This window comes from Euwallacea fornicatus, chromosome 8, assembly GCF_040115645.1.
Source record: "Euwallacea fornicatus isolate EFF26 chromosome 8, ASM4011564v1, whole genome shotgun sequence".
NCBI lineage: Eukaryota > Metazoa > Arthropoda > Insecta > Coleoptera > Curculionidae > Euwallacea > Euwallacea fornicatus.
In genome coordinates this window covers 5,562,654-5,582,882 of record NC_089548.1, presented here as the reverse complement: position 1 = coordinate 5,582,882, position 20,229 = coordinate 5,562,654, and the positions used below count along the sequence as shown (strand labels likewise).

The following is a 20,229-nucleotide window of genomic DNA, read 5'->3' as shown; positions in this document are numbered from 1 at the left end:
GTGAAGGTCGCTTGATAAAAAAACTGTATTTTATAAATATATAATAAGTTATGTTATTTTTCCGTAGTTACTAAACCATCACAGTAATTCTTAGGTTTATTTAAAATATGGCCTGCTAAAAACATAATAAAACAAAATTAATAATAAGATAATATGAACGTACCATCAGCGATCGACACTCTTTATGTAGGTGTTACTATAAAATTGCTTTAGCAATGTCATCAGGAATTCTCCGGCGTTGTGGAGGGAGTTGTGAGGATCTTGAATCTGCAAGTGTTGCAATAGAGTAAATAGCAGGTTAATTGTGTACATGGTAACAATGGTTAAATACAGATTCAGACTGATTATTGTCGAAAGCTTAAAAACAAAATTTCGCTAGATACCGTTGAAACGAAGCGGGAACGTTGGCGTCACTATTACTTCCTACTAAACAATCTTTACTACGAGAGTTTTAAGTATGTATAATTAGGTTACCTTGGTGAGTGCATACTGAGCGCAATCTTTGATTTTCCCAGTGGATTGACCAAAGTCTAATTCGAGTAGGATCTTCGCACATTCCGGGTTTCCACCAGGAGTTCCGATCGAACTAGGCGCATTGGCCGATGATCGTACCTTCCTCGGTAATGCCTTCATATCGGGGAGTTGTGCGAGAATATAACCCGCCATTGCACGACAAATAAATCGAAAACTGAAAGAGGAGTTAGAACGAAGTAGTGCTTCAATAAACTGATTCTATGGTAAAATCGATATAAAATAATTAGGAGTGTAAAATACCGAGTAGTTTTTTTTATATTATTGTTTACAATTGTTCTTAATATTTATATGATTTATTTGTACTTGTAATAATTGTTATAAATTATTCGTTTTAATTTACTAATTGCTAATTAATATTTAGCTATAGAATTATTTGGTTCGGTGTAAATGACTTATTATTCAGTTCTGATTGTAAGAGAAACGTAGAAGCCGAAAATCGCACTTAACGAAGGTTGCTGGCGGTGTGATTGCTGCAATCTAAGGTTTGTGATTCAGTCGGCTGAGAATATTGTCTGACCATTATCGTTTGTGACTAAATGCGCAATGTTGTAAGATGCACAAAAAAAATGTAAAATGGTAAAAAGCCGCAGCTGAATTGTCTGGCATACTTACTTGACAGTCACCTCTTCAGATTTGTTAAAGCCCATTACATTTAGAAATCCACGTGTCCACCTACTAGATCCAGAATCCTCCGACAATTGTAAAAGAATCCGAGAAAATTTCTGTAGCTGCACGGCCATAATCGATTCGTCTTTTTCACAATATTCAATAGATAAACTTAAGATCGTTAACCAGAGTACAGGAAATTTCGATTCTAGTGGCTCTCTAGAATTAAACATGAAATTAAAATGTACGAGCTTTTCGTGCAACCTATAGAGAAATGCACAAATTTACGTAACGAGTAGGTTTTTGAGAGAAAAGCGAAGCAAGGTCTCACGTTACATAACATGGTGTTCCCTAATGAATTTCGTACATAATTTTTCTTCTAACTATAATGTTATTGAATTACTATCTTTCAATAGACACTTACCTTAACTTAATTTTTTCAAGCCAACTCAGACAAACGTTAAATAAATTCTCGGTATTAATATTTCTGCGTATCCTTTGAAGCAAAATAGCGTTCAGCGTGAGGATTGCAGCGTCTTCTATTAAAGCCTGCTCGAGGTCGCATGGTTTTGAGGTACAAATATGTAAAAGTTCGCTGGCCTCTTGCCACGTCGGTTCTTCTATATTATTTTCTAGGACTAGGGAAAACAACGTTAAAAAATTTTCGAAATAATTTCTGAAAGGCTCACTGTTCGTATTGAAATAGCTTATTAAAGTGGCTTCACACAATTTCCCCAAATGTTTACTATTATTTATGGTCGGTCCAAGAACTTTCAGTAGCGATTTTACAGCTAAGCCGTACGTTTTGGATTCAATCCATTTGAGTGTAACTTTCAAACTGCATTCTGATACATCAGATATGTTTATAACCGACAAAATTTCCCGTACCAACACCTCAAATTCACTATTTGTGGTAACCACCAGATCCAAGTCGTCTAATTGTCCTAAAATCAAGCATAAATTTGCCAGTTGATACATTTTTATTGTAATTTATAACACTTACCATTGATTAGGGCAGAAATACCACTAGAATTTGTCATGTTCCTATTTCTGCTCACATAAACAGAAAGCAATTTTCTATGAGCTTTTATAAACGTATGCCTTTTAGTGATCAAGTCTTGGCTTTCTTGAGGTAAAACTTTATTGTAACCAGAAACAAGCTTCAATAAACTGCAAGAGCAAAGTGTAAAACATTTTTTCTCGTATATTATGAAGAAAAGAACTTACCATAAAAGTCTATAGTCCAAATCTAAGATATCATGCTTGAAAATCACGGAACTGTCGCAGGACATCACAACCCAGTCCATTATATGTTGGAACCCTAAAGGCTCTAGGTTACCCCAGTCAAAATTTTCTGCCTGTATTATTATCGATCTGCCCTTTTCCAGATTGTTTTTTCTGTCTTTCGGTTCTATTGATAACTTTACCAAGATGTTTAAAAAGCAATAATACACGCGATTTTTAATCTGTTGAGGTGCGTCGTTGAAAGTGCTTATCCACGTGGCCCAAGAAATTTCCACGAATACGTTGCCTAAGAAGAAGTGACATTCTGGCAAGTATTGGTCAACTACCTGAAAACCATAAAAGTTTTCCAATTCAAAGAAACAATACGCTTTCGCCTAATTTTTGGGAGTTTCATCGTTCCCTGAATTATCGAATCCAGGAATTACTCAGCATATATAAGGTGGATCATTCAAAATGAAATTAACGAAGGTGCTCAAGAATTTTTTCTATAAGCGCTGAAACGCCATAAACTTGTTTTTAAGGGGAATCATTTTATTGAGTTTAAAACTCACTGATAAAGTTTAATTTTGGTTCTAACGTTGACCTACTTATTGAATATAATCAAATAGCAATATTTTCTGAATTTAATCGGCAATTTCTCGAAACCATCATTTCGTTACACATGTTATGAACTTCTGTAGTTGAATAGTATAATTATATGCATGAACAACTTTTCTTACCTTCAACATAAAATCGACGTCAATTAAAGAGGGCCAAAACTTAGTCCATGGAAACACAGTGAATGCTTTGTGAACCCAAGTTAAAATGTGAGTTTTGACTGATGGATGGGCAAACGATATGACATACCATTGAAAAAGATAACTTAGAATATTAAAAGAAGCTAAAATAAAAATTACGTGTTAAAATCTAAGTAATTAGGACGTCAAAATAGGGATAATTTCCTGGAGAAAAGAGGAATTCTCTTTACCAGGTAGAGTGTCTAACAGGAAAGTCAGGCATTGGCAAAAGCTTGTCAACATTATATCTGCGAGCTCGCTATCTGTCGGAATCCACGGAAGCAATATGGACCTATCATCCGTTAACTGTTGAAGCCAATTGGCCATGTCATCTTTCACGTTATTTGTCGAATATGGAATTAGCCAAGGAGCGTACATATCCCTGATGTAGGGCCAAATTTTCTCACACAATTTGTCACCTAGAAAAAAGTATAATGTAGTAAATGGTCTGGGATTTAATGTCTGACGTATGTAAGTTATATAGTGTCAAAGTATCTGATAAACATAATCATTAATTACTTCATAAACCCTAATATCATACTCGGAAACAATAACGTATGATCCTGTCCTAAGAAATGAGACTTCTAAAAATGTCGAACAGGTAAACCGGTGACTTAGTACAAAATCGCCGCAGACACAAACAGAAGGGATAATTTTTGGATATAGGCACATAATAAAGAGTTATGCCTAATATACCTAAGTAGTAGGGCCCACTAGTCAAAAAGGAACTCTCTTCTATACTATGGTTCAATCGGTCATGTTAAACGCTACAACCTATGTGAAGCGACATAATTTTCGTGAAGAAGTACAGGATCAATGTTGTAGTCTGCAACTACGACATTAAGTATGCCACAAAATCATGCGTTACTGGTCAAATTGATGGGGCTAAGAAAGGGAAAAAACCAATTACCGAAAATGTTGACCCTGAATCTCGATAAACTGCTGAACGCAAGCATCAAAGAACAGATTATTTTCTAACTCGGGCGATCAATGGATATGATACTATTAGGTTTTTCACGCATGATGTTTAGTTGGACAACGAAACTGGTCAACTTACCCAAGAGTCCTTGATGAGTATTCAGCATACTAACGATTAAACCATGCCCGGCCATTTCCAAAATAAGGGCAAAAATATTGATATAATTACGGCATTTCGGATACAAGCCATAAAGTCCATAAGCTAATCTGTCTTGTGTGAAAAATTGTGCCAACATATTACATGTACCTAGCAATTCATCATGGGAGAGCATTTTTTGATGTTGTGCGTACTCTCTTAGTTGATCCCTGTCAAGTACAAATTATTTGGGTCTAATCACTCATGTGCCGTTAACTTTCAGATCGAGCTAGTGTCCAGACAAAACAAGAACTGGACCAATACCTAGGTCCTCTCAACGTTTCTATGCAAAATTAACCAGCAATTCACATTGACAGTACATGAATAACTTGACCCTTAAGAAAGGTTTTATAAATTTGCTAGTAATTGGCAAATTGAGTTCACAAATTTATAAAAACATTAAAGTTTAGTTTTGACCGTGTTCTTTAATAATTCTACCTAATGGTACCAGAATTCCTTAAATGATTTTCATGGGTGCGAAGAAGTTGAAAATTATGGCCTAGCTGCCAGAAGTCTTACCTTAGTGGTGCTTTTAAGTTAACTTTTGAAGGTTTAGCCAGAGAAGTGATAATATCAATCCAGACGGTTTCTGATATTTGGTTATTTTCCGGCGATTCTATACTTGTTTTTAGAAGTTTTGTAAGAATTTCGCCGTAATGTTCAGGAAACTGATGTTCAAATACTACAACAAAAATAAAAAGATTATCCTGTAAGTAGTGATGCCACGCAATATTATCAAGGCAATATCAATATGAATAGGGGCACTACGAAGTCGCTACGAGGGGCGACAACTAAAAAATTGCCTGGTTTTGCCTAGTTATAATTTCGACATTTGTTTCCAATGTAGAATTTGATGTTAAATTCTTAGACTTCGTGATAGGCAGTGCGAAACGACACAATTTTAATTAGGAAACCGATAATAGTTATATCTTAACAAAAGGGGAAAGATATTTTTCACATGAATCGAGAACAATATTTATTTACAATTTTTCTGAATTAAAAACGATTTTTTTTTTATAAAAATGAAAACTCTGAACTGGTTAAAATTGCGGTTTTTATTTCCACATCATTTTCATTTAAAAATTAATATTCTAAATAATTTATTCATTTATGCTTGTATGAGGAAGTTTTATATTTTATTTCACTTGAGGTTCTTTTGATTTAATACATTAGTCGACAGATACTTTCAAGACTTTAACAGAGCCTCATAAATAAAAGAAATAAGAAAAGACGGTAAAACTTACACATACCTACAATATATATAGCACCGGTGCATAAACATACTGACTTCCAGAAGCATACAAGTGCAAGAAAACCAATTAATCATTAGAGAGTAATAGAAAATAAAAATGTTTTTCTATGAAAGTAACGATATTTTCGAACCTTACCTGTTACTAAATGTTTCTTATACAAATTGTGCAACGCGAAGGCTTCAACAGGCGGATCGAAACCCAATTCCGACAGAGCGTAGACAATAGTTTCAATGAGCTGGGACCTTTGATTAAGGTTCGGACTTTTGACGCTTAACCAGTTTTCGATATCGAACTGAAATGAAATAGGTTTCCATCCATATTAATAATCTATAAAATACGCACTTTAGATATGAGGGCAAACAAAACGTCATACTTCGAAGGTATTTTCTTAATAATTGTGGTATACATGAACAACATATTCGAATTCCCACAGTCTTTAGGCAGAAAATATGGTGCCAGATAAGCACCCAGTTTTGGTTCCTTCAGGATTAACTCAAGTAGTCTGAAATTATAAGAAATGAAAAATAAACTAATTAGGACAGATCACCGTATGATTATCTAAATATAATTCTTAATGTACTGGATCATTCAGTGGGGATTTTACTCTTCCAAAGGGTGTAAGAGGAAAATGCTTGTGATTGTTTTAAGGAAGATTCTGACCTTCTTCGTAGTTAAACATCCAAAATGTTATTTCAGGCCTAATACTGTTTTTGTGATTGCTTTTAAATCTTTACTCTCCATGTTCGGAAACATTTATTAATTTTCCATTCCAATTAAAAATATTTCCCAAGATATTGATATAATCCATGCGCTCACCTCGGCATCTCATTTTCCACTCCGCATATGTGGGATTGTCCCAACTTCTCTATACAACTTGCAAATAAGGTCTTTGCTGGTAAATACATAAGGACTTCTTCCTGTACATAAGATAATATGTGATAAAACAGTTCAACGCCGAGTTCTGTGGTCTCTGGACTAGTTCTTAAGCGGTCTTGCAAAATTCTAAAATCAACATTCAATAAAAACACTAAATCTTACATATAAAAACAATCATACCGAACGCATTGTTGGATCGAAACAGAGGCCGTATATAAAGATTCAGCAGGTGTTTGTAATGATCGTTCAACTAAAGATTCGTAGGATTGTCTGTTAACTTGAATTGCGTGGTCGATCCTTTCGTTTCTTTTAGCTTCCTACAAGGGCATTTAATTGCATTTTTGAAGTATTCGATTTTTAGATACGGGGAGATTAATATTTTTATTTTGTCTCCCCCTAACAGCTTTGCGTAGAAAAAACTTTAAATACAAAATTTGTCAGGTTTGACCTGTATTACCTTTTGAGCTCTTAGTTTTTCTAACTGAGCACCTTGTACATTGCTTTTTAAAAGAAAAAGATTTCTGATTTCAAAAATATAGTGTTCGAGAGGCGTTTGTTCTCAATATTCGTGTTTTAGAAACTGCAATTAATAGGAAGAAGGTTAAATTATTAAGCTTTTTGACGATTTTGTATTTCTTTGAGTTCAGGGAAGTGAAGAACAACTCAATTTTTTTTTATTACGCGTCACATCGAAGATTATAGCGGGCTGTAACGTGCATAAATTGGTTACCATGGAAACAATATTAAAATTTTCATTTTGATTTATAACAACTTTTGGCGCGTAAAACTTTCCAGTAAAATTGCAAGAGATCAGGAGGGTGTCAAAATAAAAATAGAAACCTTTGAGAAACTTAACAGGTACCTGAAACTCTAAAGTTATAATTGCCGGACCACTACAAAGTACCGTCTGGTTTTTTCCTTTACAAGGTATATGCTTTTTTACTCTTTTCATAACAGTGGTAAATAGTTGGGGAATTAATTCCTTATAAGTGGAATCTAGCCCTTTATTATTGGACAGGTTCTGATTGTGAGCACTGTAAGAAATAAAAGATTATAGCAAAACTAGAAAATACATTACTGAAGGTTTAACCGCATTTTAATTTAATGCTTATTTTGATCTACTAAAGTTAACAGACAAAAGAAAAAAAATATTTCTGATTTTTTTTTTAATTTTTGTCAACTCTTTATTCTTCTTTCAGCGGCAGAGGCTGATGTCAAGACCAGTATTAACATAATTAATCATTGCTTCACTTAAAGTGGCTCACTACGTACCGTAACAGGGCCCTTACTATTATTCGTACTGTGTACTGTAGATGTATGTGCAATTGCATGGTGACGTAACTAGACAGTACTTCTAAATGCAGATCAAAACGATACATTTTCAATAATTTATATAAAAAAAATCGTGTGGCGAAATGAGCCAACAGTTGCTGTTTGAAATGCCAACTTACTGAGCGAACTCGAGCAACGTATGAAAACTCGGCTTTAAACTTTTTATCATCTCATCTTTCCCAGACAAATTGGCTTGAGGAATTTCCACTCGTAACTGCTCAATAACGGGCGGAGGCTGAATTGCATCATATGATGCCAATCTAGAAAACGGTGAATAGTAAAAAATAAACGCATATACGGTTGAATATACAAACAACCTTCTAAAAATCCTCTCGACAGGATCGGGACTTTCGACCCCGTGTCCTGGATTCGGTAGAGGTTGGTTAATGTTTGATTTTTCCCGGAAGTTGGCCACTCTCCAGTGCCTTATTGATGTTGCCTGATCTCTCATTATTTGGTCGCGATTTACATAATTATACCAAGGAGTCTATAATATCTAATTTTTAGAACAGGTAGGTAGGTAACGACAGATTTTTAATTGTGATTTTAATGAATAATTATGCTTTTCAAAGCGGATCAAACTATACGAGGAACTTCACTGTTTTAATTTATTTATAGCATATTTTGATCAATTTGGATTATTTATGTACATTTCGCATTGATCTTCTGGTTTCAGACTTAAATAATCGTTTTCCGCCATTTTGATTTCATGTCAATACAGTATTCCGTGTGTAAACTTATAAGAACCCCATTTTGACACAATTGGCCTAATTAGATGAATTTCGTATTCTTTTCATGATTTCTGGAAAATCTCTGACCTTCAATATTTCTTCATATTGAAATTGTACACACTGTATATTGTTTTGTATAAGGTATCGTTTTCGTGTTGAGATCGACGAGCTGTGCGTTCGCAAAAAAAGCTGTAAAGTTTTTTGAATATTTCAACGCCATTGCATCGCTGTTATTGTTCAAGCTATGACTGGCACCTTCGCAAAAAGTAGATTTTAGAGTTTTTTTTGTATGTTTTCGTTCCAATATCCGTCCGCCTATCGTACAGATATTTATCTATCGACTAAGGCATTTAAGATCGTTTAAAAATGTGTTTTTCTACTTTCCAGAAAGGTCTATATGACTTTATTGGTATGTTTTTGCCCATGGATACCGTTCTCTAAATATTTTAAAAGCCCTGATCTTTTTGATTACCTTCCGCTAAAGAAGTTTCTTTTTATCTAGTACTGTATTGTATCGGCCTTAGTGTTTTAAATAAAACAATTATTTATATTATTAGAATAAACTTCTGTTTTTAGATGTAAATGAAAAATAGAAAAATATTTCTCAGGGACTCAAGGTATGATTGCACAGCTGAGAATGTCATGCAAAGGGCTGGAAATATGCCATTGTCTCAAAATGTATCACATACAAATTTAATAAGATTAATACATTGGCGTACCCAATTATATCTAATTCAGTGCCAATACGAGTATTACGATTTTGCCAAGTTAACACATTTCTCAGATATTAAATCTTCCTATACTTATTTTAAATGAAATATTCGCAGTATAATTACTTTTTTGGATTCAGTTGGCAATTCTAAGTATATTTTATGACGAATATCTTATCTCCCATGCAACATCCAAAATAGATAGGTATTTATTATTTTTATAATCACCCACTAAAAATCTGTTGTTACGTGTTACCGCTTTCATATTTATAAAACGTTGTATAGGTATTACCTAACAACAAATAAGCTGCAAGGGCGTATTACCTGATTATTCTCATGAATTATTAGGGACAATAGTTGAGGCTCATACTGAGAGGGAAGACTCTGAAGCAGAAGATTACCACTTTGTAATCTTGGCTCCTCTAACCACAATAGGAACGCTCGAAACACACTAAAAGCGTATAAATATACATCACTCTGGAGATACTATGGTTACTATACTGGATGGTCTCATTTGAAATGTATTGACAACAAATTCCTATACACGGTTACCATTGATTAAGTATGTCCATTACTTGAAAGTTACGAAGAGTTGGAGCCTTCTACCTTTTCCAAAAAATATGTTTCATGTATTTCTCCGTTTTGATCATTTGAATATAAAGCAACGGGTCATTTAGTATTAAATTTTTCCTTACTTCACTTAAACATATCTCGCAAGGCAAAAAATAGAAATTACCTATAAAGCAACTTCTTATGTTCCTTATGTCCATCCTTATCATCTACTTCACCAGAAGTCTCGACCTCACTTCGGTAATGGTCAATAGAATCTTGGAGTCTTCTTTTTAATTTTTTCAAAAATGAAAAGTTAACAATGCCTTCAAAGAACCTTTCACCTATACAAATTTGGCCTGTCGAACTACAAAAATCGGTTCATAAAACTTATTTCTAGTTCCTAATTTTAATCAAACCGAGGGTTAAGTACGAATGGGTAGTCATATCAAATTGTTCACTTCTGAGAAATAATATTTACACTGTATATTTCGTTGAATGTGAGAAATGTTACACTTATTCCTCAACATCACATATCTTTAACCGGTCATATATGAAAATACTACAAATATAGTTACACTAAATATATAGAAAATAAATTTAACCAAAGACGACACTGCCTTTAAAACAATGGTTTGTTTACATTGAAAACTGTTGTAAAAATTATAAAAAAAAACACTTCCTAAAATTATTTCGGCTACATAACCGTTCAGATTTTTTTTATGACCGAATTTGCGTAGTAAGTGCTACTTTAAGCTCACAAATTAATGCAGTAAGGCTATGTTACCACATCCTCGAAGAGAATCATATTTTACCCTTTATAAACAATTCCGTAGGGAGCATAAAGAAAAATGTTGATAAATTGTTTTTGACAACCCATTATGTTCTACCCTCATCATATGTCTTCAAATCATACCTTAACTGTGGCAATCTGAACAAATAGAGAATAAAAAACCTTTGCCAAAACAAAGGTAGCAATGGGTGTTCCATATCCGTGTCCATAGCTTGTTGAGCATATCTGTAGATACACAAATAGCTTGAGGTGAATACTGGCAATTTTAAATTCGACGTAACGTTCTATAAAACTTGTCGGTATAGGTGATGCAAGAAAACTTTATGTTAAAAAAAAAACCTTTATCGCATTATCGACGCTAATTTTGCCTTTTTGTTCCGAAATACATTTCAATACTTCGGTCCAAAGGCCGGTTTTGGCTTCTTTTTCTTGATATTCGACTTCAAAAAATATATAGGCCAACCAAGGATATTGTGCCAATGAACCGGACAGTAACCCATAGGTCGATTTGGTACTTGCAGAAGACCATTTCAACTTGCTAATGATAGAGCTGGACTCTTGTGGTGTGCTGTTCTAAAAATTTTGATTGTTGAAAGATCAGTTTAGCCGTAAACACCAAGTTCAAACTCCAACACTACGGGTGGGAATAGGTATACTTCAAATATGCAGGGTGTCCTTGAATTAACTATACAAAACTTAGCCAAAAATTCCTGAACCAAAACTACGGCGTTTCAAACAAACTTACCTATATCTAATGTTGTTTTATTTTGCGGCTACAAGGTACCAAAATTTTCAAATTAATATGTTTTTTTTTTTTAGAAAAAATTACTAAACGTTTTTATCAATTTTCACTCATTTTGGGATGAATTATTATTATATAAATTAGCATCTTTGATGTTGGCGGAATCTTTTTTTAATACGTGGAAATATTAAAAATGCCGCATGGTTCGCTAATAAAATTTTCTATTTTAGTTACCCCCTGTACGAATGACTTTAATTTTTTTTCTCTGCCACTAGCTTACTTTAGTAATGCCAAAAGGTCTATAAGACAAGACAACATTTAATTACCAGACAAATATCTCTGAAATTCTCGTGAACAACTTGCAAGGCATCTGGATAAGGGAAAGCCGTGCGAATTATAACATCTAACAGATATAAAATGGCCTTATCATTGTTCCAATTTGGAATGGAAATTAAAGAATTCATCCACAACCTAACCTAAAACAAAAAAATAAGTTTTACTTGTATCTAAATAATAAGAACAATTTTTTCTAAATTATCAATGAAATCTATTTTAACTTACCAATAGTCTAGGGCTTTGAAAATCATAAAAAGAGTAATTGACAATTTGCGTCTCAATCATATTTCCAAATTGCTGCAGAACTGTATTTTGCGTTACTATAAAACTCTTGGCATACGAAATATATCCTCTGTCAGCATTTATTAAATTCATTAATATTTCTTGGAATTTGCTGCTATTGATTAGGCATTCTTGGCATGAAATAAATACAGGGACAATCTGATAGAGAGCAAACAATACTGCCTCATGTTTTTGGTGAGACTGTATAGCGCATAGTTGGTTCAGTCCATGGCTACATATCAGAGGAACTAAGTGACCCCATGAAGTCATTAAAACTGCCACGAAAGAAAACAGAGGGTGATTTTCGCGGATACCTATAAATGTTTGCAACTGTATTCGAGGTGTATTTGTACATTGTTTTTATGTCTATTTTTACACATCCCTACATAGCTTTCCCAGTAAGTCATCAAAAGAATTTTAAATACGAAAGTTTTAAATTACTTGTTATTTTCTGAGGTTGTTAAAAAAACCAAATCGAAAAGTGAGTAACCACGGCCAACAAAAACATTGCTCTTTAAAATTTGGTTCGACTTTAGTCAATATTTAATATTAACGAATATTACAGAGTCGATTAATTTGAACTTAAACGGGCCCTGTCAACTATTCATATTTCAATTTATAAACGTAATATGCAAGGTGTGCCCTAAATATACGGCGCAAACTTGGCTGTTATTAATGTCTCAGAAGAAAGGAACTATCGCGTTTTAAAGAAGTATTCCTGATTACTTAAAAAGAAAAAAAACGAATCAATCGATTTTTGAAAGAGTGGTACAGATATGCAAGTGCCAACTATTTATTTGCAGTACTAGACGATACCGAATCCTACATTGAGAATAGACCTACCAAAAAGAAGAGGACTTTAGCAATCATTCTAAAGAGCAATATGTAAGGTATTCTATTAAAAAAAGGAAAGTTAGCAGTGTTTTCTGCGATTCTCAGTAATTTATGTAAAATCAGAAAATAATAATAAGATATCAATTTTTTTCCTGAATTACCGATAAAGTTGTGAGGGGCCCTTACCTTTCATTAATATTTCACATCTTTCTGGCTCTTGGATGCGCCCTAATTCTTGAAAATGGTGGTCACTTATGTGGAGCTTTAGACGTAAGATAGTTTGCCACCCCCACTGTAATAAACGTCGTATTAACCTCTACCTCTCGCTATATTTTGCATTGTAGAATATAAATGTATTTTATATTGCCTATTCATATTGTATCTAATTTTAAAAAATATTCAAAATTTGGCTTTAAATTTATGTATTAACTTTAAGCAAAAGTTATTTCTTCTGATATCAGATTCTAAATAAATCTTCAAGTTCTTCTTTTTCTATCAATACATTTTTTATTTTGTAATTGAGTGCAAAGAAATGTTTGCTTACAGGGATCTGCAGATATATTACCATTCTATTATAAGTCAAATCTCGGACCCTTTGACGTATTTAATTCTAAACGGAAAAATAGAGGTTTTTACTTATTTACCTGCAAATAAGAAGGTTCCTGATCAACAGCCGTTAAAACCAATACAGCTGTTTCGCAATGTTTCTCGTATAAAATATCATCCCAGTTAAGTCTTGATAAAATCATTCTGGATAACTTGGATTGGTCACTATTTACAGAATTATTCATCAACAACCTAAATATTGATATATATGTTTAGTGGTTCTCTGGACATGTGGTTCAATACAAAGGCAATTTTTAAATTGAAAAAAGACCTAACACAATGTAGACTAAGTTTAAACTCCATACTCGTGAGTTGAACTGCTGATGAAATTTAAATTGAAGATATACAAATGTGTCTTCGGACTAATAACTGGTTGAATTCCTATTTGTTTTTCTTACAAATGTGAGAATCTATCCACCATACCGCTAAATATTAGATTAAAATAAATCTACGATACTTACCTTCCAATTAAATGAAAATCTTCGTCTGATACCTTCCAAATTGTCAATGGAATCTCCTCATATAGAAACAAAGCCAAGTGGCCTATTTTGTCTATGTTCTCATAAACTGTCTTCAAAATGGTCGACAGGAGACATGGATATTTCGAGGTCAAATGTGCCAGCAAAATTCTAGCAGATTTTGAGCAGGTTTCTTGCGTCGTTTGTGAAATAAATCCAATCTGAGAAATATAGATGAAAATCAATTTGAACAAAAAAACTAGAAGAAAGTTTTTTGTAAAACTGTTGGTGTTGAATTTATTTTTAAAAAGTTTTTTTCAAAATTTTATTTTTTTAAATATGAAATAAACGTCTAACTGTAACGATTTTAAAGATAATAACAGTAAACTTTTGCAACTGATACAAAATGCGATTTTCTTTTTTGTTTCATTTAATAACATTTTCTGATTCTTCTTTACATATTTAAATTTACTCAATTGTTATAACAAGCTCGCCTGAAACTGTTTGAATTATAATGTATTACCTGGCAACGCATGGAAAATCATTAATCATAAAATTGTTATAAAAATTATACACTAAACTTCAATGAGAATATGAACATTCACAAATAATAATTATAATGCTAAATCCAACACATGCCATATAATTTTTTACCACCTACCTGTAAAATATCCAATGTGCAAAAGTAAATAAACTCCATATCGGACTCATCTCTTGCTAAAGCCATATTTGCAAAAGTATTTAACAAAAAGTAAATTTCAGCATCATCTAAGTCCGGTAGTTTCTCCTCAAATTGCTCAATTAACTCTCTTCCAGACACTAATTCTTTGAAATTCTGGCTTAACGTAAAGTTAATTATGTCCTCAGCTTTGCTATCTGGCATATGCAAAAAGTAGTGTATTTTCCATAATGTGGAAAGAGTCACCATATTGTAAGGTACTACAGCTAAAAACTGCCACGCCCATTGTTTCTGGGAAGTATATAAATAATATATTGCTCGTAAAAAAAACGCGTCATATTCCGTCTGAAGTCTTTGAACCATCGCCCTATCCTGTACGTTTTCATTCTGAAATTGAACTCGTAGGACACTTGAAATTAAAAATCACGTGCCAAACATATACCCTGATGAAAATTTCCCATTGATCAGTGGCATATTGTACTACATGTCGTATAAGACGACTTAATCTCTTTGAAAGTTGATTATACTTGGGAAGGCAATATGTTTCAAGGCCACGTCTTAAAAGCCTCAGTAATACAGAAGAGAAGGCAAAATATCGCAAAATATGCTGTTCCGTTATAACATTGGTGTCTAGATAATCCTGAAATGAAAATAGATGGTGTGAAATTGTGTAAAAATCAGAAAATATTTAATTCATTTTTGGAATGCTTGTTAAATAGTACGCAGTAGTTTAAATGCCTTTTTGCATTAAAATATTCTCTAATCCTTTTGTTACGGATCAGATTGTTCTTTTGATAATGTTTTTGGCCGTAGCTTTTGAAACACTCCATAATTTCTGTTTATATTATAAAACGTTATTACTCACCTTACCATCGGATCTTTTTACATGTAAAATGGCTCTAAACATATCCCGCAATGGTAACTGATTTATTATGGCTACTAAATCGTTTTCTCGCAGCGAAGTGTTCGGTTCTTCATCCTCCTCTCCATCTGAATCTATCACCACCCAACTGGTTTCAGACGAAACGTTCTGGGTATGGCCGATCTACCAAATTACGCCTAATTAAAACATTTCAAATTGGTTGCAACTTTTTTTAAACTAAATATAAAATTGATTTCCTGTTACCAAACATAAAATATGCCTCAGACACAAGAAATTAATAGATTCCATCACTTTTCAAAAAACCGGGAGGTTTTATTTTTCACATTTTTGCAAACCTTTTTTGAGTCACCTTTAAGTTCATAATTTTTAACGATAAAATCAGAAATAGGTACAATTAATAATTACGGCGAACCTAAAAATACGACAATGAAAAGATCTTTCCTTTCACAACATTTATGTCAAAATGTAGCATTTCTACTTTAGTGACACTGTTGCAAGGTTACCCTATAATAAATTTCAGCTTCCTATGTTAAGGGATTCAAAAAATAAACAGGGATTGACTTTTTTTATGAACGAACTGTGTATTTACCTTTTTAAATTGTTCATTATTAAATTTAAGGGTAAATTATAATTATTAAGGGTAAAAACTAGCATTACCCGTTAATTTGGTCACCAGTTTATTTTACAACTGGTATACTGCAAACATATAAATTGACATCCACATAGGTAAGAAAATTTAATACTTACATCTTTTAAAAATTCGGATCTTCCCTTCACAGGACTTAAAATCACAGACAGTGTGGTTAAGAGATGATTTATTTCGTAGTTTGCGAATGGTTGGGTTACTGGCAAACATAATGGCACTTGAACGAATTGGGACGCCCAAGAGCTTACGCGGGCTGGACATCTTTAAGATAAGACATCAATATTTGTAGGAGTCTGTCTTTGTACCGGGTAACGATAAACAGAAAGGGAATTTAAAAAAAACGCCCTTTTTGTGTTAATTAATATCATATTGAAACTTGTAATTTGAAGACGATTTATATAGTGTGTTAATGACGCCCAACTTTAAAGATACAATTCTTTCAACATATGGTGAAAACATCTAATGAATAGAAGATTCCCAAATATCTGATTTTTATAATACAGAATTTAATTTCATTTTCTTATTATTTGAGTTACTAAAAAAACTTAAATAAAAATTGATTTGCATCATTGCAATATCTCAAAACTGGACAACATCCTCCAATCAAATATGAATCTATTGCTATGTTCTAAATTATTTTAAGTTGACACGATACAAAGTGAGCTTTCTTCTTTCTTCAGTATTAACATTATATTACTTACCTCAGAATATGATGTAAAAGGAACAGATGATCTTGATAATTTGCAAGTCTAATTAAAACAGCCACTAACTGATTTAACCAATCCCTAGTATCTTTGAGAAAAATTGGCTCCTTTATCAGTTTCCTTTGAAACGCAAATAAAATGGACACAGAAAGCCTTAATTCATTTAAATACACCTGAATGTGGTTTAATTCATGTCCTGTCAGTAACGAGATTGGAGATTTGACGTTCAATTTCGTAGTATTCAGTATGTTTTCTATTAGTTGCGCTACATATGAGCGAATCTACAATATTTGAACGCGAGAGATGTTCAATATGAAACATTCATAAAAAAAAATAAAACGCACCTGCAATCTTAAATCTTCGGCACAGAACGAATATAGAACATGCTTTTCGTAAATTAATTTTTGCATTTTACTTAACACCATGACCAGACTTTGAAACCCAGATCTGTCAAATACACTTCTGTGGTATTCTTGGCTAGCCTGAACAATTTTACTATCATGACAAGCCGCTCTTCCCGTCACACTTGCCACATCAGTGGTCCACAGTACAGTCTGTAAATTGCGGTATTCATCTCGAAGTTGTGTTAGTTCTATGTTGTTTCCTGAGAAATAAAATAAAAATAAAATTTTAATATTACATACAACATTTAACATTAGCTTTTAAATACAGATGCAATAGTTTCGTTTACATCAATGATGTTAGTTGCAATATATAAATTAAAATTAGAATTTTTCTATAAATTGGAAGAGTTATATGATTCCTATTTAGCACGCTGTTGTTTACAGACAATGCTATCAATTTGCAAACATTTTAATACATAAAAGTTCTATGTTGAACATGTCAATAAAGGGCTTGAACTCCCTTGTAGAATAGTATAAGGATGTATTGAATTGAAAATGTTTTGCTTTAAAAAAAACCAGTTCATTTTTTTTGGAGAAGTTTAGTTTTAATGTTGATCTATACTTTTGTTTGTAATATTTCAATTGTTTAATTTGTATTGTTAATACTTACCTGTTATTTTTTCCCTGATGCTTAAATAATTGATTAACAATTCATATAAATAAGCCTTCTTCAGCTGTTGGTTTCTCAACTCTGTTTGTATAAAAGTGTTTGTAAATTCTTCCAGAATACTAAATTCAGTGTTGAAGTAAAGGGCATCAAGTTGGTGTTCAGTATATGGTCGTATTCCAGAACAATCATCGAGATTATTGCAGTTTTCAGATGCAGTTAAAACTGTCTGGCCTTTGGCTACATATGCTGGTTTGGTAGGTATACTTTCCAAAGTATCAAGAAGCTGCTTGTTTAAGTCAAGATATTTTTCAAATTCATTATGTTCATGTGCTTTAATAGGAAGGGATTGAGGAGCGCTAGTAGGTACCTCTTTACTATTTACCAAGATGTTTTTCATTACATTTGGATTTGAACTTGCTTGGGCTAGGTCATCAGATGTATCAACAGAAGGGTTAGCTTGTTCCTTTATTTTATCTGGTCTGCTTGCAATTGGAATGTGTGGTGAAAGAGTGGTTGATGCCTCTGTGGAATTTATGGAGGCATTTCTCATTTTTGAATCTGAATTTAAGGGGACTAGATCTTTAGATACATCAACAAATGAGTCTGGTTGTTCCTTCATTTCCTCTGCTTTGCTTGCAGTTTGAGAAGTGTGGTCCTGTTTCTGAGACTTCTCTGGTTGCTCAGTATTGGTAGAACTACGAGAGTCAACAGATGGGTTATATTTGAGCAAATCACTTTCCATCTGTGAAGGGCTGCTATATTCATTATTTGTGTACATGTTACATGTTTTGCCATCCTGTGACTCTATGAAATGCTCAACTGGTTCTCTCACTTCATTGGCCCTTGCAGCTTTCTTCTTATGCTTCTAAAAGTGAGTTTTGTTGAAACATTTTTAAACATAAATGTAAAATATTGACATAATTGAAAATATTATTGCTTAAATAATATCTCAGACCAAAAATAGCTGAAAGGAAATTATTTGTAATGTGGCACTTAGTATTTTGCAAATGGCATATTGATGTCATTTTTACTCCTATATAGATTAAGGAGATGGTGACTGATTTACCACCGAAAGTTTAACAAAGGTGTTTGTCTGAGTAACATAATTCTGAGTTAGTTTTAACTTAGAATAAAATGCAATTTCTGGTGTGTTAGATCGAGTTTTGGTGTGTTAGGGCCAAAAAATATAAGAAAAGATAAACAATGCTCCTCAAAAATATAAAGCATATTTACCAGTTATCAAGACATGGATATATTAGCCTTAAGTTATTGCTGTGTGTTGGTAAATGTTGTTATTGTTTATATTTTACATCACAATAAAAAGTACGTCTAAGCTATTGTTTACCTTCTGAAGCTTCTCAGTTGTTGCCTCCATTGGGTCCTGAATTGATCCTGATACCTTATCTTATATACATTTTATATTTTATTTCTTTGTTTAATACCTGATATTGTTATGGTTCGACTTGCCTCGAGAATTCAGAAATAACTAAATAACCTTTACTGAATCCACAGAATCTATACGTCTCCTCTATCTTGGATGGATGCTAGAAGCAAAAATCTATTCACTTTTTTATCTGCTTCTTAACTTTTTACACTTATCTTTCACTATAGTTATCACCACTTTTATCATATCACAAATCACAAAAAAATATAATAAATTCACAGAAATTGATGTTGTCAAAATTTGAAAACTAATTATATTTTGGGAATCGTTGACTGGTTTATAGATGGCGCCACAAATATTCTGTAATAATGTAACAGGAATTTTTCTATTACCTAAAAAAATATATAAAGTATTAATGTTTATACCTAGTAAAAAAATTAAAAAACAAAAGCAAACATAAAATATTTATCTTACTAAAGATACTTATAAATTTTCTGTTACGTCATCTAGATATGAATAGATAAAACTAAAAACTCAGCCTATGAAAAAACCTGCCTGCGTTTCCAAAAACCAGTTTGTTGCATATCGACTGGTTCATAGATGGCGAAAGAATAATATAAGAGATTCAATAAATAGAAGTTTCTATTGCGTCACCAAATGAAACAATATTGAAGTGTCAGGAGTGCAAGGGAAAACATAGGGATTGTGCAAGTGGAAAAAAGACAGCACGAGATTTAATATGACTGCGACAAAGACCAACGAAATGGGCGTAGTTAGTCCGGTCAGCGTCTCCACTTTGATGTTTAGATTAGTATGGATTTCTGTGTTTTCGCGGTATTTTGCTAGTTTTTATCGCAGGCATATTCAACCATGTGTGGACCTTCCACTTGCACAATCCTTATATTTCTCCTCGAAGTTGTAATATCCGTATAAGCAGTTCATGAGGTTACTAGATCGATGCTTGTGCAAACCCATTTGCTATTACAAGGTCAAAAAAAATAAAGGGTGGTTTTTATACTGTATAAACTATCACATATACAAGGTGGCCAAAATTTCATTTTATTAAACATCTTATATATAGGGATTAAATAATTTCGAAATTATTCTCTTGATATTGTGGTGAATGAAATATTGTTATTACA

The 20,229-nt window shown here is 32.9% G+C and overlaps 1 protein-coding gene across 1 annotated transcript; it reads right to left on the bottom strand.

The window, feature by feature from the left end:
* Positions 1-6: 6 nt before the first annotated feature.
* Epg5 (ectopic P-granules autophagy protein 5) lies at positions 7-19,422 on the bottom strand. The gene is made up of 35 exons (XM_066284756.1): positions 19,049-19,422; positions 17,704-18,568; positions 17,034-17,293; positions 16,687-16,970; positions 16,087-16,246; positions 15,322-15,501; positions 14,899-15,096; positions 14,439-14,843; positions 13,781-13,998; positions 13,358-13,511; positions 12,900-13,005; positions 11,823-12,193; positions 11,588-11,737; positions 10,859-11,092; positions 10,643-10,803; positions 9,914-10,093; positions 9,502-9,628; positions 8,054-8,223; positions 7,856-7,996; positions 7,267-7,438; positions 6,585-6,721; positions 6,345-6,530; positions 5,871-6,030; positions 5,664-5,820; positions 4,795-4,957; positions 4,219-4,445; positions 3,353-3,580; positions 3,105-3,265; positions 2,368-2,711; positions 2,144-2,310; positions 1,830-2,084; positions 1,565-1,778; positions 1,147-1,359; positions 475-688; positions 7-267 (listed from the first exon to the last, which is right to left on the bottom strand). Exons 1-35 carry the CDS (start codon positions 19,076-19,078, stop codon positions 166-168), a joined length of 7,494 nt encoding a protein of 2,497 aa, XP_066140853.1. The 5' UTR covers positions 19,079-19,422; the 3' UTR covers positions 7-165.
* Positions 19,423-20,229: the final 807 nt, after the last annotated feature.

Bases quoted from the DNA above. Each gene is read 5' to 3' on its own strand.
- Epg5 (XM_066284756.1), bottom strand. From the start codon at position 19,078: ATGGAGGCAACAACTGAGAAGCTTCAGAAG. The intron at 12,194-12,899 runs GTAAGGGCCCCT...AAACATTTATAG, and splicing joins ATGTGAAATATTAATGAAAG to GTATCCGCGAAAATCACCCT. The intron at 3,581-4,218 runs GTAAGTTGACCA...ACTTTTTTCTAG, and splicing joins TACTCATCAAGGACTCTTGG to GTGACAAATTGTGTGAGAAA.